The following is a 16,564-nucleotide window of genomic DNA, read 5'->3' on the forward strand; positions in this document are numbered from 1 at the left end:
CTCTTGAATATGAGTATGAAGAAGTCAGGCTACTAAATAAACATAACTATATATAAAATTACATCTAAACTTATGAAAGTTTTGTTTCAAAGACGGGAGGACAGTACATTTTGAAGACTCTGCCATAATCCCGTTTTCCTCGGTTTTCCTCCGCTTCAATCTCCCCAACCGGAAACTGAAGAGCATCCTTGTATCAAGTGCGGAATTTATGTGTGCACATAGTCTATTGTCTATAGCCTATTGTCTACGTAATCAACCAATCACATGGCAGTTGCTTCAATGCATTTAGGGGTGTGGTCCTCCTGGTCAAGACAATCTCTTGAACTCCAAACTGAATGTCAGAATGGGAAAAAAAGGTGATTTAAGCAATTTTGAGCTTGGCATGGTTGTTGGTTTCACAATCTGCTCAGTTATTTTCATGCACACCCATTTCTAGGGTTTACAAAGAATGGTGTGAAAGGGGAAAACATCCAGAATGTGACAGTCTTGTGGGTGAAAATGCCTTGTTGATGCTAGAGGTCAGAGAAGAATGGGCCAACTGATTCAAACTGATAGAAGAGCAACTTTGACTGAAATAACCACTCGTTACAACCAATGTATGCAGCAAAGCATTTGTGAAGCCACAACACGCACAACCTTGAGGCGGATGGGCTAAAACAGCAGAAGACCCCACTGGGTACCACTCACTTCTACTACAAATAAGAAAAGGAGGCTAGAATTTGCAAGAGCTGACCAAAATTGGACAGCTGAAGACTGGAAAATGGTCTGTTTTCCATTTTCCAAAAAAAAAAAAAAAAAGATTGTTGCCTGGTCTGATGAGTCTCGATTTCTGTTGAGACATTCAGATGGTAGAGTCAGAATTTGGAGTAAAAAAAATGAGAACATGGATCCATCCTGCCTTGTTACCACTGTGCAGGCTGGTGGTGGTGTAATCGTGTGAGGGATGTTTTCTTGGCACAATTTAGGCCCTTTAGTGCCAATTGGGCATCCCTTCATCCACCATCTTCTGATGGCTACTTCCTGCAGGATAATGCACCATGTCACAAAACTCGAATCATTTCAAATTGATTTCTTGAAAATGACAATGAGTTCACTGTACTAAAATGGCCCCCACAGTCACCAGATCTCAACCCAATAGAGCATCTTTGGGATGTTGTGGAATGGGAGCTTCATGCCCTCGATGTGCATCCCACAAATCTCCATCAACTGCAAGATTCTCTCCTATCAGTATGGGCCAACATTTCTAAATGTTGCTTTCAGCACCTTGTTGAATCAATGCCAGAATTAAGGCAGTTCTGAAGGCAAAATTGGGTCAAACACAGTAATAGTATGGTGTTCCTTATAATCCTTTAGGTGAGTGTATATATGTGCAACATGTTCTCCTGAAAGACGGAGCCATTCCCATTTTGTCGGGACAATCTGTTTATGAATCACAACTTGTAAGTACGTCTTATTATTTGCCTCTGCTAAACTTGCTCACTAAAATTACAGTATTGAGTGTTTACTTCAGCTTTTCAAAGCTCTCGCTTTTGTAAGACTGTTCACCACCCCTTAGGATGATCCAATCCATGATTACTGTTTGTATTACCATAGTATTCCAACAAATAATGATTAAATGGTGGATAACATCATATCTATAAGAAAATGACACAAAAAATCCACCACTCTGAACCACCACGTCCTGTGAAATTCATGCTTGCAAAGTCTGTGCTTTAAATCCATTCAGCACAATCCTCTTGTTCGTTAACATTGTCAGGGTCTGAATTGGGCTCAAAATAGTTTGAAATTGATGCCATCGTTAATATTTACATCTGAGTAGAGTTTGTGGTTATGAAGGGAGTGACATTTCCCGAACACACGCTAAGCGCTGCCAATCACAACACACTGGGCCAGCTAACCAATCACAGCACATTTCGTATTTAGGTAGGGGCTTCACTGAAAACAACACGTTCAACCAGACTGGGGAGAGATGAGCTGTAATAATGAAAATAAAAATAATTGTTTTGTATTGTTAATTGATTAAAAATAATGTGTTTTTTGAACAATAAAGCATGACAATGTATTGTAGTACAACTGAAATACAAAATCAAGACTTCGTAAAAGGGCATAACAGGACCCCTTTAAGCTTTTGAAATAAATTTAACATTAAAAAGGTGAGGGGCTCTTTCACTCCACCAAACAAATTCCATTACCACGCCCCCATTTCTTCTCTTTTACAGGAAACCTTTCCTCTCTCTTTCACCCTCTAATGGCTGGGATGATACAATTCACCCCTGTATCAGGGTAGCTGTTACAGCAGACTAGAGTAAGCGGCTGGCATGACTCCATCAGACTCTTGATTGTGTTACCACTATTGGCACAGTAATAATGATCACTACTGCACAAACTAACAGAATGATGAATGCAAATGTTTTACAAATTTTGTTCCTCTTCAATTCAGCTGCTTTCTTCTTCAGCAGAGAATCATAGCCGGGTGTGTAGAGATCTTCCAGCCAGAAGCTCAGGTCTCTTGGGTCCTCCTGAAAGAAACATTCAGAAAATTATTTTTTTTGAGTTTACTGCATTTTAAAAGTAAACTCTGTGAAAATGTCAGATTGTGATGGCAAATGTTAAATCTTTATATTTAGCTTTTCATGATAACTAATATATTTAATAAATGGTAACAATGAGGTCTTATTGTAAAGTGTTTACCAAATAATTAATGGGATGTTGACTTAAATATTAAATTTCATGATTAAATTGCAATACAGAATTTAGACATTTGTTTATTAGAATGTCACCTCAATGTTGCTTATTATATTATGTTTGCATAAAGCATGATTATTAATGATGGTCCGTTGTTTACAGCGTGTCAATGTTATATTCCACAGACTTAAGTGTCATATGATCTTAATCAAATAACAGAGCCAGTAGCACTTAAAGGTGCAGTGAGTGGATTCTGAGAAACACTGTTGACGTTTGAAATCAACCCAAACAAACCCTTGATTGCTCCGCCCCCAAAATGCACAAACGTCTTTAGGTTACGACCGTAACCATGTTCCCTGAAAAGGGAAATTCAACGGCATTTTAGATTAACGATATTCGAAATGACCACAGCGTGTCCGGTGTCTGAAGAGTGTGTGAAAATATGGCAAATATTATTGGCCTACGGCAGTCTATGGGCCCTATCATAAGTGCAGTGCAACTGTTTTTTGCTAGTTTCAGTCGGACACAGTTATCATTTTATCATTTGTATAAAATAGGTTAACCAAAGCGAAACTGCTGAAGTTTTTAGAAAGTTTGACACAATCAAGTATAACTTTGGCTTGGATACCGCTTTTATTAAAAAAAATACAGTTCTCTCCTCTTAATGCCAGTTACAAAAACTTACCCATTAGAGCAAATGAATTTCTTCAGCAATGGAAAACGTCTATTATAACTCCAGTCTGGAGCATCTGACCAGGTCTCTAATTATAGACCGATTTCAATTTTACCTGCACTCTCAAAGGTTCTTGAAAAAACAGTTGCCTACCAACTTGTTGATTATCTTGAAAGTAATCATCTCCTACACACCAAACAATTTAGGTTTAGACCACGGTACTCAGAGTTAACAAACTGTAACCTGAAATGATAAAATAGTCATTAGATGAAGGTAATGTATGGGGACAGTATTTCTGGACTTGAAAAAGCCTTTGACACTGTGAACTACAAAATTCTTTTAACCCTCTGAGGTCGGCAATCGCGCCGGCGTGCCGAGGTCACTTTTTTCCTTGTCAGTGCAAAAGAGACTCAAAATACTCTGTTGATTTTGATCATATGTAAGTGTTGTACATCATTAGATCCTGTTAAGTGTCTATTTTACTTTGTGGATACTCACAATAAAAACAAAGTGTTCGGCTTTTTGTCACATTTCAAATGCAAATGTTGAGGCAAGCCTTGAAATAAAAGTGATTTTCGCTTTTTGGATAAAAGTGACCACAACAGCTGGATAAAAATTTACTACATCCAAAAAGTTACCTCAGAAGTGCTGGTATAGTTTTATTTCGAGAAGCACGGATCCAGCTGATGAAGTAAGTTTATTCTTAATTGCTTTGTCGCGTTATTGAATAGTGTCTGCACAAAGACAGTTTTAATATGAATTGCGTGTCTGTGTGTGATGAATGAATGGCACAGACGCACATGCGTGCAATGTTGATTACAGATGTACATCGCATCTGTGCATTCATTCACTCTCGCTCCTACATTATAAATGTAATTTTTACATGAACTCATCCAAACTATAATGCTATAGCCTACTGAGATTTGTTCTAAGACAGTCTCTGGCTCAGCAGACGTGAACAATCTCTGGCTCGGCAGGCACGACGTGAACAGTCTCTTGTGTGGCAGGCACGACGTGAGCAGATTCGTGCTTGTCTGGTAGCATGGGTGGCACTGACAGGGCTAGACGCTTGGGTGGCGCCTGCAGGGAGAGATGCTTGGGCGGCTCGGATGCAGGCCTCACTGGGGGCTTCGGGGGCTCAGCTGCAGGCTTCACTGAAGACTTCGGAGATTCGACTACAGGCTCCGGAGGTTCGGCTGCAGGTTCCACTGGAGTTTTCAGGGGTTTGGCTGCAGGCTTTACTGGAGACTTCGGCGGTTCAGTTGCAAGCTTCACTGGAAGCATCGGTGGTTCGGCGGCAGGCTTCGGAACAACCGAATAAGAAGTTCTCTTCCTCCTCCGCTTTTGTGAACGAGTAGATGCTACAGGGGGGGGGGGCCTTTCTTCCCAGCCTTTCTTCCTCCTCCCTCTCCCCGAAAGGGTCATAGGAGGACCTGGCAGTCATCGGGGACTTGGCAGTTTGTGAGGACAGTGGGAGGTGGGCCAAGAGGCGGAAGACCAGTCTGCACTGGACCCGCGATGGTAAACGTCACAAACTGCCAGAATGAATCTCCCAGCAGTAGGGATGCGCGGTATTGCAAAAATACCGGTATATAATACATTTCAAACGGTACAATATCATCATTTTGTTAAATTCGGTATTTGATAAGCTGCTGTTCCGAAGTTCTCCACTAGGCGGCAGTGCGCTACCAAAACTGACGCGAGTCACGCGAAACTGGCAAAGGAAGGAACATGGTGGAAATGAAGCTCATTCGGATTTCTACACGCCCAAAATTAATAAATAGAGAGAGTAGTATGAGTGAAATAAGGCATTACTTTGCCTACTAAATTAATGAGTGTGTAGAAACAGACCTCAATGCACCACTCTGCAAACTTTGCTTTCAATAATGTGTTGCCATGGAATGCAACACATCAAATCTGCCAAAGCGCTCGTCAGTTGCTCATCCTGACTTGTTCAAGAGATCGACTGGTGAGTTCATCATTCAACTGATTCAACTTTTATTGAACACTGAACAGCGCACATACATAAGAGCTTATCAATTAAATAGACCCTTTTACAGTTGGTAAACATGGTGACGTTTTTTGTGGGCGGAGCTTAGGTGGAGGCAGAAAGATCCATCTGGCCGCTTCACTAACGCTAGTTAGCATGGATTGTTAGCTTGTTTTTAACAATGACTGGAGAAAATCCAATATTATCTTAATGTGTAAGGTCACTCAGTGTCCAGGACCGCGATTGTTATTTCCAAAAGTTATTTTTAATGGACAGAACCAGATTGGCCGACCTGTAGCCACCTACACGCTCACTCAATGCATGGATGATCTGACAGGATTAACGTACGTTACCTCGGTTGAGTGGCCTGACTTCTACACCTACCTTATAGAGAAACCGATCGTAAAGAGAAACTGAGGGCATATAAATCTTTAGATGCATATATGGTCCTGTACAAGACTTGTGTGTACGATCCGCAGTTCTGCAAAACCAGCGCCGAGACCACGACAATGTAAAGGCAAGGCAAGGCAAGGCATGTTTATTTATATAGCACATTTCATACACAATGGCAATTCAAAGTGCTTTACATAGAAGAAATTAAAATAATCAAAAGAAATCAGAATAATTAAAACAGTTTAGAATAAAAAATAAGAAATAATGAAAAATAAAAATTATGATAAAAATAAAATACAGTAAATTAAAACAATTTAGAATAAAATGAAGTGCAGTAACAGTCGGACGAACAGTGGCACAGTGCTCATTCAGTAAATGCACAGCTAAACAGATGTGTTTTGAGTCTGGATTTGAATGTGACTACTGTAGGAGCACACCTGATCTCTTCTGGAAGCTGGTTCCAGCTGCGGCTGGCATAATAGCTAAAAGCAGACTCTCCATGCTTAGAGTGGACCCTTGGTATTTCTAGCTGATGTGATCCTAATGATCTGAGTGATCTGTTGGGTTTATATTCAGTGAGCATATCTGCAATATATTGAGGTCCTAACCCATTAAATGATTTATATACCAGTAATAATACTTTAAAATCAATCCTAAATGTAACTGGCAGCCAGTGTAAAGACCTGAGGACTGGTGTGATGTGTTCATATTTTCTGGTCCTGCTCAGAATCCTGGCAGCAGCGTTCTGTATGAGCTGCAACTGTCTTATGGTCTTTTTGGGAAGGCCAGTGAGGAGGCCATTACAGTAATCCACCCTGCTCGTGATGAAAGCATGCACAAGTTTCTCTAAGTCTTGACTGGAAACAAAGCATCTAATTCTTGAAATATTTTTCAGATGATAGTATGCTGATTTAGTTATTGCTTTGACATGACTATTGAAACTAAGGTCTGACTCTAGTGACACACCAAGATTCCTGACTTGATTTTTAGTTGTTAGACCCCTAGCGTCAAGGTATGCATTCACCTTGAGAACTTCATCTTTGTTTCCAAATGCAATAACTTCAGTTTTGTCTTTGTTTAACTGCAGAAAGTTTTGACACATCCAACCGTTTACTTCATCAATGCATTGGCACAGGGAGTTAATGGGGCTGTAATCGTTAGGCGATAGGGCTAAGTAGAGCTGTGTGTCGTCTGCATAGCTGTGGTAGGCTATTTGGTTCTTTTTCATTATTTGGCTCATTGGGAGCATATACAGGTTGAATAGGAGTGGCGCAAGAATCGAGCCCTGAGGGACTCCGCAAGTCATGGATGTCCACTCAGACTTATGTTCTCCCATACTCACAAAATAACCTCTCCCTTCTAAGTATGACCTGAACCATTTTAGGACTATCCCAGAAAGCCCCACCCAGTTTCCCAGCCTGTCAAGAAGTATGTTGTGATCAACAGTGTCAAATGCAGCACTGAGGTCGAGTAGTACCAACACGGATAATTTGCCTGTATCAGTATTTAAGCGAATATCGTTTATTATCTTTATGAGAGCTGTCTCCGTGCTGTGATGCGATCGGAAACCAGATTGAAAATTGTCAAAATATCCATTTGAGCTTAAGAATTTGTTCAGCTGATTGAAGACGACCTTTTCAATGATCTTGCCTATGAAAGGAAGATTTGAGATCGGTCTATAATTGCTCAAGATGGTCTTATCCAGATTGCTCTTTTTCAGGAGGGGCTTGACAACTGCAGTTTTCAGGGAGTTCGGAAAATTCCCAGAGCGAAGTGAGGCATTTACCACTTCTAGGAGATCTGCTTCTAAACAGTTTAACACACTTTTGAAAAAAGATGTGGGAAGTGTGTCAAGGGCGCAGTTTGATGTTTTAAGGTGCTGTACGGTTTCTACCAAAATTGTGTCATCAATTTCTTCGAAATCAGACATAGTAACTACTTTCTCAGGTTGTGGTCTGATCTGACTGACCCCAGAGCAACTCAAGGATGTGCTGATCACCTTTCTGATGTTATTGATTTTCTCAGAGAAGAAAGAAGCAAACTCACTGCACTTGCTGTCTGAGAGCATTTCTATCGGAATCTGGCTTGGGGGGTTTGTCAATCTCTCTACAGTAGCAAAAAGAGTGCGTGTGTTGTTTATATTGCTGTTTATAATATTTGAGAAGAAAGTCTGTCTGGCTTTGCCTAGTTCCCTATTGAAAGCGTGGATGCTGTCTTTGTAGATGTTGTAATGGACTACAAGTTTTGTCTTCCGCCACATGCGCTCTGCTTTTCTGCATTGTCTTTTCATATTTTGCACAGCTGTTGAGTTTCTCCAAGGTGCTTTTTGTCTGCCACTATTCTTCCTGACTTTTACAGGAGCAATATCATCAATTACACTCTTAACTTTTGAGTTAAAAGAATCAAGGAGAAAATCAACAGAGTCAGCAGATATGCTTGGTTTTAAAGATATAGCCTCCATAAATAGCACACCAGTGTTCTCATTTAAGCATCTCTTCTTGACAGACACAGCTCTAGCTTCAACGGCAGGAGAGATCAATATATCAAAGAAAATACAGAAATGGTCAGACAGTGCTACATCCTTAATAACAATCGATGAGATGTTTAAACCCGTACTGATAAGTAAATCTAGAGTGTGTCCACGATTGTGTGTGGGACCGTGTACATGCTGTGTCAGATCAAAAGTTTTTAAAACAGTTTTAATATCTTTTGCCATATTGTTTTCTGCGTTATCTATGTGAATGTTAAAATCTCCAGCAATGGCAAAACAGTCAAACTCAGAGGCAATTGTTGATAGCAATTCAGTAAAATCCTCAGCAAAGGCTGGAGAGTATTTTGGAGGCCTGTAAACAATGATGAGTAAAATACGTGGAGCACCTTTTAACACAATACCCAGATATTCGAAAGAGGGGTAAATCCCAAATGATATTTGCTTACATTGATAAACATCTTTAAAAAGAACAGCTAAGCCGCCACCTCTCTTACCCGCTCTGCAGACACTCATATAAGTAAAGTTAGGAGGGGATGTTTCGTTTAGGACCGTTGCACTACAGCTGTCTTCTAGCCAAGTTTCAGTTAGAAACATGAAGTCCAGGTTGTGTGTGGTTATTAAGTCATTGACTAGAAGTGATTTATTTTTAATGGAGCGGATGTTTAAAAGTGCTAACTTTATAATCTTACTTTTTGTCCCCACAGCAGTCTTAGTTTGGCGTGTAATGGGCACCAGATTAGATGGGTTTGCTGTACGGCTGTTGAAGGCCTTAGATTTTCTATCATGTAAATGAACAGCAATAGAGAAAGATTTAGGCACACTGGGTTCCCGCTTGTTCTGTAAACATTTGATAAAGTTATTGTTTTCATAGCAAGGAACCGAGATATTTCACTTAGAGCTGGTATCAGTTGTTTTTGGTTCACCTCGAGCCGATGGGGGAGGCTGTGGGCCCTGGCGCTGTGGCAGAGGCCGAAGAGCTCTCCGAGGAGGGGGAGGGGGAGGGCGAGCTGGGCCCGAAAGCTTTGGTGGTTTTGGGGCCTGCCGTTTTTTGGTTGGAATCTGGGGGCTTGCAGCAAAAGAGTGTGATAGTTTGGTTCCAGCAGACACCAGTTGTTCCATTTTCTCTGAGAAGCACAGAAGTGGAGATGCTGGAGAGAGTGATAACGTGTCAGGTGAGATGGGCTTTTGCTCTGGTGTTATTGGAGGGTGTAAAATGCTGTCCTGGTTTCCCTCGTTGTTTTCCAGAAAGTCGTCCTTGGGTGCTGAATCTGGGAGCAGTTCTGATATGTCACAGTCTGTCTGTGGAGAGCTCTGTGGGCAGAGCTCTGCTGAGATTGTATCCGTGAGCAGAGGTTGTTGTTGTGGCTGAGTGGTGTTATCATTGTCCTTGTGTGATGTGTCAGCAATATGTCCATTCAGGTGCTGAAATGAAGTCCTGTGGTCGTTCATACTATGTCCAGGTGTGTGAGTGCCATTCAGGTTGAATGGATTGGCACACACTGCAGAAGGATGATGGAGGGAGAAGTAGATATTGTCCTTTAGTACTCTTGAACCAAGTTTGTTTGGGTGATGGCCATCCCGTTGAAACAGTTGCCTCTGACTCCAGAAAAGATTGAAGTTGTCAATAAAGTTCACTCCTTTTATATTGCAGGTTTTTTGCAGCCATGTGTTGAGCCCAAGCAACCGTGAAAACCTGTTTGTTCCTCTTGCTGGGAGTGGTCCACTGATGAATGTTTCAACTTTCAGTCTTTTAAGTGTTTCAAAAAGTTCATTGAAATCCTTCTTAAGGAGTTCTGACTGCTCTTTATGAATATCGTTCTTCCCCACATGAATGATGAGTCGATTTGCAGTTTTATGTTTCACCAGAATGTTCTGAAGTTCCCTGTTTACATCAGAAGTTGTTCCTTGTGGAAGGCAGCATGTAGTTGTATCCCTGATGCTAATGTTTCTGATTATGGAGTCGCCCACTATCAGAGTCCTGGGCCCCGCTGTGCTCTGAGCTGAGTGCCGCTGTCTGTTCGACCTTGAGCGCCGGTTAGCATCAGCGTTAGCTACAGGCTGACTCAGTCTGTGTTCGATCACATTCGTCAAATTCAGGGATTCCTCATTCATTAATACTTCGAATCTGTTCTCAAGATGAATAGGCGGTGGTAGGAGACCAGTGGTTGCAATCCTGGTCAGAGTCATATCTGGGGTAGATGAAGCTACTGCTAAAATATGTGGTGCTCGTGACAATCTGATGTCTCGAGTGCCTTTGGGTCTCGCTCCCTGTTTGTGCCATCGATTTGTAAGTCGATCGGCTTGTTTCTCTACAGTCAGTATAGCTTGTCGAGGAGCACTAGATTCATGGGACTCACCGGCTGTGCGCTGAGGGCGTCCACGACGGAGCTCTGTTGTGCCTTCCGTCTGGTTTGTCGGTCCCGAATTTAACTTTGTTTCAAGAACTGCAATCCTTTGTAAAAGTCTGTGGCAGTTAGAGCAGCAAGTAGATTCCCGAAGAGGCATTTTCTTATCCTTATGAATGTAGGGAGTTGTGTTTTCTCTTCCCCGGAATGTAAGCAGTGAGAGGCTGGTTGAATAAAAGTGTGAAGTACTTTTTAAGTAATCCCAGCGTCTGAGCACTGTGCTGATTTGCTGAAGTTAAAATTAGGTGAAAAGGAGATAAAATATATAAAAAATATTAAAGCGATAGAGCAAAGCGCGGAGCAGTAAGCAGGAGCGTCCGAACAGTAGCTGAGCAGGAAGTCGAGTAAAGAGTGACATTACAGTGCGATTTTAATGATGTGAATATTTTCTAAAAAATAAAAGTTCCAGATACAGCATATTCATTTTTCATAAATTCTTGCACGAAACAACACAACAAGATGACATAATAGTAACAATTATTTAAGCTCCTTATTATGTAGCCGAATCTGTGCTTTTTCAACATGACATCATGACTTTTGCGTAAACATATACGCCACTTTCGAGTCAGGTGGCGTGTTATCTCTATCTAAGTTTAGGGATGGGGTTTGAGGTAAGTCATATCTTTTTTTTACCTAGGATGGAAAAGGAACAGTCATAAATGCCATTAACCCCAGTGATGGTTAGGTTTAGGGACGGGGTTGAGGTAACTCATATATTTATATAACGTTAAGTCAATGGCGTTCATAAACACGCTGAAAGGCGATTATGCGTCTTGATAGCACGCCAAAAATGGAAATACAAATTGCCGTGTCATACACACGCTATTTCATGAGATCAGTCTGGCTGTTTTGTATTGGCTGTCTCCAGTTTTCACTTTGTTTTGCCTCCAGCTAGCGCCGTGACGTAACTGTGACGTCGGCGCAAAAGGGGGCTATATGATACGGTAAACACGAAAGCTCAAATCTTCTTGCATGACACGCTAGAACCAATTCAGTTTACGTCTCATGATCTCATCATTTTTGCCGTTTCAAACAAATATATTCATTTAATTTGAATTAATAAAGCATAAAAGTGATAGTATAATGAATGGCATTACTGCCGCTGTGGCGACCCATAGAGAGAGAGAGATGGTAGTAATATAAATATTAATAATATTAGCCCACAATTGGCTTTATGCACAGCTTCACTACTTCCTGAATTTCAGCCAGCTCCTTGTTTCCTGTCTGTCATTATTGGACACATTGATTAATTCAGGTGTGCTTGACCTCAGTAGTCACGGCAACAATAATCAGACACACCTGAATTAATCAATTTTTCCCAATAATGGCAGACAGGAAACAAGGAGCTGGCTGAAGTTCAGGAAGTAGTGCAGCTGTGCATAAAGCCCATTAAGCTACATTTTTTTAAAAAATTATTTAACAGTCAGACATACATACAAACAAACCAACATAGTGCAGTAGTGAGCAATCTTGTAAATCCATAATTCTAGCAGTGACAAGAGTGATTTAAGTGTTTGATCTAAGTGTGTATGTGAGCGGGTGTGAGTGTGGGTAGGTTATTGTAATGCTCTACTGGGTGGTTGCCCTGCACGCTTAATAAACAAACTTCAGATAGTCCAAAACGCAGCCGATCGAGTTCTTACCAGAACCAGGAAGTATGACTATATTAGCCCGGTTCTGTCAACACTGCTTTGGCTGCCTATTAAACATCGTATAAATTTTAAAATATTGCTGATTACTTATAAAGCACTAAATGGTTTAGCTCCGCAGTACTTGAGCGAGCTCTTAATGCATTATAGTCCTTCACGTCAATTGCGATCTCAAAACTCCGGCCAGTTGATAATACCTAGAATATCAAAATTGACTGCTGGCGTTAGATCCTTTTCCTATTTAGCACGAAAACTCTGGAACAATCTTCCTAACATTGTCCGAGAAGCAGACACACTTAAATCTAAGACTGAAATTCTAATCTAATCTAGACTAAAAACTAGTGCTGTCAAACAATTAAAATGTTTAATCGCGATTAGTCGCATTAATGTCATAGTTAACTTGCGATTAATCGCACATTTTTATCTATTCTAAATGTCTCTTGATTTCTTTTTGTTACATTATTTTTTTTGTTACATTATTTAATGCTCTTATCAATATGGAAAAGTGGAAAAATTATTATTGAAAATAACATTGGAATAGTGTTCAATTTCACACAAACATATAGCCTATAAATAATCTCTCAAACAATGTAACACTGTCTATCAATAAAAGGGTGAAAGAAATACTGACGAGGCCGTAATATTGGCGAGGGGGTGGAGAATTTGCATCATCTGTGTGTGTGTGTGTGTGTGTGTTTGCTTGGCCATCATCAAGTGGTGTTTCTGACTGGACGTGCTGCGATGATGATAGCTCAGTTCACAACGACAAAACACAGATCACTTGGTCTTGTCAATGGGACAATATGGCAACTTTTTAAAAGTAAACTTTCCATTCAGAATTTTAGTCCACTCAAAAGTAACGTTACTATTTGGCCGGTGTTGTGCCAAATTTTGACCCCCGCCAAATTATTAAGTTAAGATCAGTCGGAACAGGGAACACGTCCCGTAAATCCTGATGTACATGGTACATCAAAAGAAGGATGGCGTCTACGCTAATATCAGTTTATCTGTTTATTCTTAGGGACCCTCTATGGTGGACCTGCGCCTGGACCCATCCCGACTCATCCTTATGTAGCCAAGTGGGATGAGTATCACAAAATATGAAAGTAGACTTAAATTGGTCGAGGTTCCTTTAAGAGATTGTGTTGTGTCTCACTTCACGGCATTGCCTCGTGTAGTGTGTATGTGCCAGTTTTCAGTGAAGAAAGAGAGCAGTGAGAGCACGTGAGAGCTGCTGGTTCTCTTACGAGAGGTTCTCTGGTATTGCGTAAGCTAGCTTACGCTACGGGAAAGATTCATCTTTGCTGAGAAGTTGAAGCCAAAAAATTATTCCATAATTTTGTAATCATTGTCAACGCAGTCTCTTCTGAGGCAGACCATGAGCGGGCTAGCTAGCGGCTCATTGGTTCGCTCAGAGAGAATGCACGAACCTATGAGAGAGCGGCGCTGAGTCCGCGCCCAATGAGCGGACGGCGCTCGCTCACTGCGTCACAGCCCGCCAAAAGGGGCGTGGCTACAGTGTATAAAGGTAGCTCTCCCAGGCTAGTTCGTCGATTCTTTTTCATTCAGCGAGCTACACGCATCCGCTGTCCTGGGAAGAAGCCGCCGTCGTCGAGAGGGCACCTTCTAGCGAGCTCCGGAGTCTGAGGAAGCCGGCCGTCTGCCACCTTCAGCCGCCCAGCAAGCTAGCGCCATCCGACGCGTATCCTTTTTATTCCATATCCCTAAAAGAGCCGAGCGTCTTTTTAAAGATGCCTCGAATTTCCTGCGGCTCATGCCGCTCTTCACTCGAGGAAGGAGACCGCCACCCCATCTGCGTTCTCTGTCTCGGAGTGGATCACGCAGAGCTCGCCCTCGCCAACGGAGGATGCGACCACTGCGAGGACCTACCTCTGTCCTCCCTGCGGGCTCGACTGCAGGCGGTCAAAACCGCTCCCGCGCCGCCTCTCACTTCGCCGCGGAAGAAGAAACGCCGCTCCCAGAGGCCGCCGGAGCCCCCTGCGGATCCATGTGGGCCGCCGCCGCCGCCCACCGACCGCTCTCCCTCTCCGCCCCAGCCGGACATACAGTTGCCGCCGAGTGGCGCTCTGTCGCCTCCGACGACACCGCGGATGAGAAGGACTGCACGCTTCTGACAGCGAGGATTGGTCGTCGATCGTCTCATCGACGAGAGAGTCTGCGGGGACCCGCGCCGGCATCGAGGAGGAACTAACGCGCCTCCTTTCACAGGCTGTCAACCGCCTGGGTCTCGAGTGGTCTCCTCCCCCCGAGCAACCACCGAACCGCTTGGATGGAAAGTTCCTGCACCGGCGCCCGGCCCCGGCCTGCAGCCGGGCTGCACCATTCCTGCCTGAGCTTCACAATGAGCTCACGAAGTCCTGGAATGCCCCTCTCTCGGCCCGTAACCGCCCCGATGTGTCCGCTTCGCTGCGCTCAGTGGACGGAGCCGCCGAGAAGGGTTATGCTGCCATGCCGCCCATCGAGGACTCGGTCGCCGCTCATCTTTGCCCGCCCTCTGCTAGATGGCGTTCCTCCCCTACGCTTCCTTCTAAAGCGTGCAGAGCGACCTCTAACTTTCATGCCCGCGCCTATGCCGCCGCTGGACAGGCCGCTGCAGCGCTGCATTCAATGTCAGTCCTCCAGGTGCTCCAGAGCGACATCTTGTGCGAAATGGCGAACAGCGGTAGGAACCCGCCCATCCTTTCAGATCTGAGAAGCGCTACGGATCTTTCCCTTCGCGCCACTAAAGCCGCCGCACAAGCCCTGGGGAAATGCATGGCCGCCCTCTGTGTCGCTGAGAGACACTTATGGCTCACGCTTACCGACATGGGAGATTCAGAACGCGCCGTGTTCCTCAACGCGCCTATCTCTCCGACCGGGCTCTTCGGATCTGCCGTCACGGGCATCGTTGACCGCTTCTCCGAGGTGCAGAAAGCGACTTAGGCCATGAACTTGTTCCTGCCCCGCCGCGCTAGCTCTTCGGCTGGCCGCTCTCATGAGCCACCTGCCAGAACTCCACAGCAGCGCCCGCCTCAGCAAGCTCAGCAGCCCCAGCGTAGACAGGGCGGCCGCCCTCGCTCTCGCTCTGACAGCCGCCGCAGACAGCCTCCTCCCCGGGGGCCTCGACCCAAGATCGCGCTGAAGCCCGATCAACAGAAGTCTGCCTAGCACAGCTGAGAAAAAGGCGGCTCTCTCCCGCTGCGGCCGGACCGCCGTCAAAGCTTCGCCCACTGTTAGTCCCCGTCTCACCGCCGACTACAGTAGAGTTCACCGCCACAATCAAGCCGGTTTCCCTGCCCGCTTGCGAGCGACTAAAAGCCGTTTTCACGGCTACCCAGAGAGTTCACAAAAAGAGCATAAAAGCCTCAAGTGTAAAAAATGTGCCCACAAGCATGTGCTCACTTACACACACAAGCACCATATGCCCAGGGTCTCTCACAGAGACCATTCTCACGGAGCGAGCACTCTCCGCTCCAGTAGCAGAGAACATAAGCACGCCCACGAGCCCGTGCGCATGTCCCCCCTCTGCCCGCTCTGTCACACGGCCCATAAACTCCTCTCTGAGTATAAGTCCCGTTGCCATCCACATTATAAGCGTGCCCACACCCAGTGTCCAGCCCGCTATGTGCAGCAATCAGGGCGAAATCGCCATTCAACCACTAGCCGCATGCTACGAAGCGTGGGAAGCCATCCCCGGCATCTCCCCGTGGGTTTTAAGCATAATAAAGAATGGCTATCGATTACAGTTTCGTCGCCGCCCGCCACGCTCGCGCGTGCGGCTCGAATCCACTGTCAGCCCGGCTGCTATGAACACGCTTCGCTTAGAAATAGCCAAGCTACTGCAGAAGGGCACTATAGAGAGAGTCCCGCCATCTATGACCGAGTCGGGGTTTTACGGCCGTTATTTTCTGGTTCCCAAGAAAGACGGCGGCCTCAGGCCGATCTTAGATCTCAGGGCTTTGAACAAAGCGCTCATGAAGAGACCGTTCAAAATGCTCACAGTCAAGAAACTCCTCGCGCACGTCCGCCAGGGGGACTGGTTCATCTCTCTAGACCTGAAAGACGCCTATTTCAGATCCAGATAAACCCTCATCACAGGCCATTCCTACGTTTCGCCTTCAAAGGGTCAAGTTTACCAGTATGCCGTTCTCCCGTTCGGCCTATCCTTAGCACCCCGTACGTTCACGAAGTGCATGGATACAGCGCTCGCCCCCCTGCGAAGTCAGGGGCTGCGGATTCTGAATTATCTGGACGACTGGCTGATTCTAGCAGATTCCC

General features: G+C 44.2%; 1 protein-coding gene across 1 annotated transcript in view; it reads right to left on the reverse strand.

Annotated features, from left to right (window-relative positions):
* The window catches only part of minar2 (membrane integral NOTCH2 associated receptor 2), a 58,488-nt gene continuing 41,924 nt past the window's right edge, over nt 1–16,564 (reverse strand). The window contains exon 3 of the mRNA XM_089126512.1: nt 1–2,519. Within this exon, the coding sequence (XP_088982638.1) occupies nt 2,328–2,519 (192 nt within the window). The 3' untranslated portion in view covers nt 1–2,327. The remainder of the gene's footprint in view (nt 2,520–16,564) is intronic.

The sequence above is a fragment of the Pimephales promelas genome, chromosome 23 (genome assembly GCF_988280905.1).
Source record: "Pimephales promelas chromosome 23, fPimPro1.hap1.1, whole genome shotgun sequence".
Lineage (NCBI taxonomy): Eukaryota > Metazoa > Chordata > Actinopteri > Cypriniformes > Leuciscidae > Pimephales > Pimephales promelas.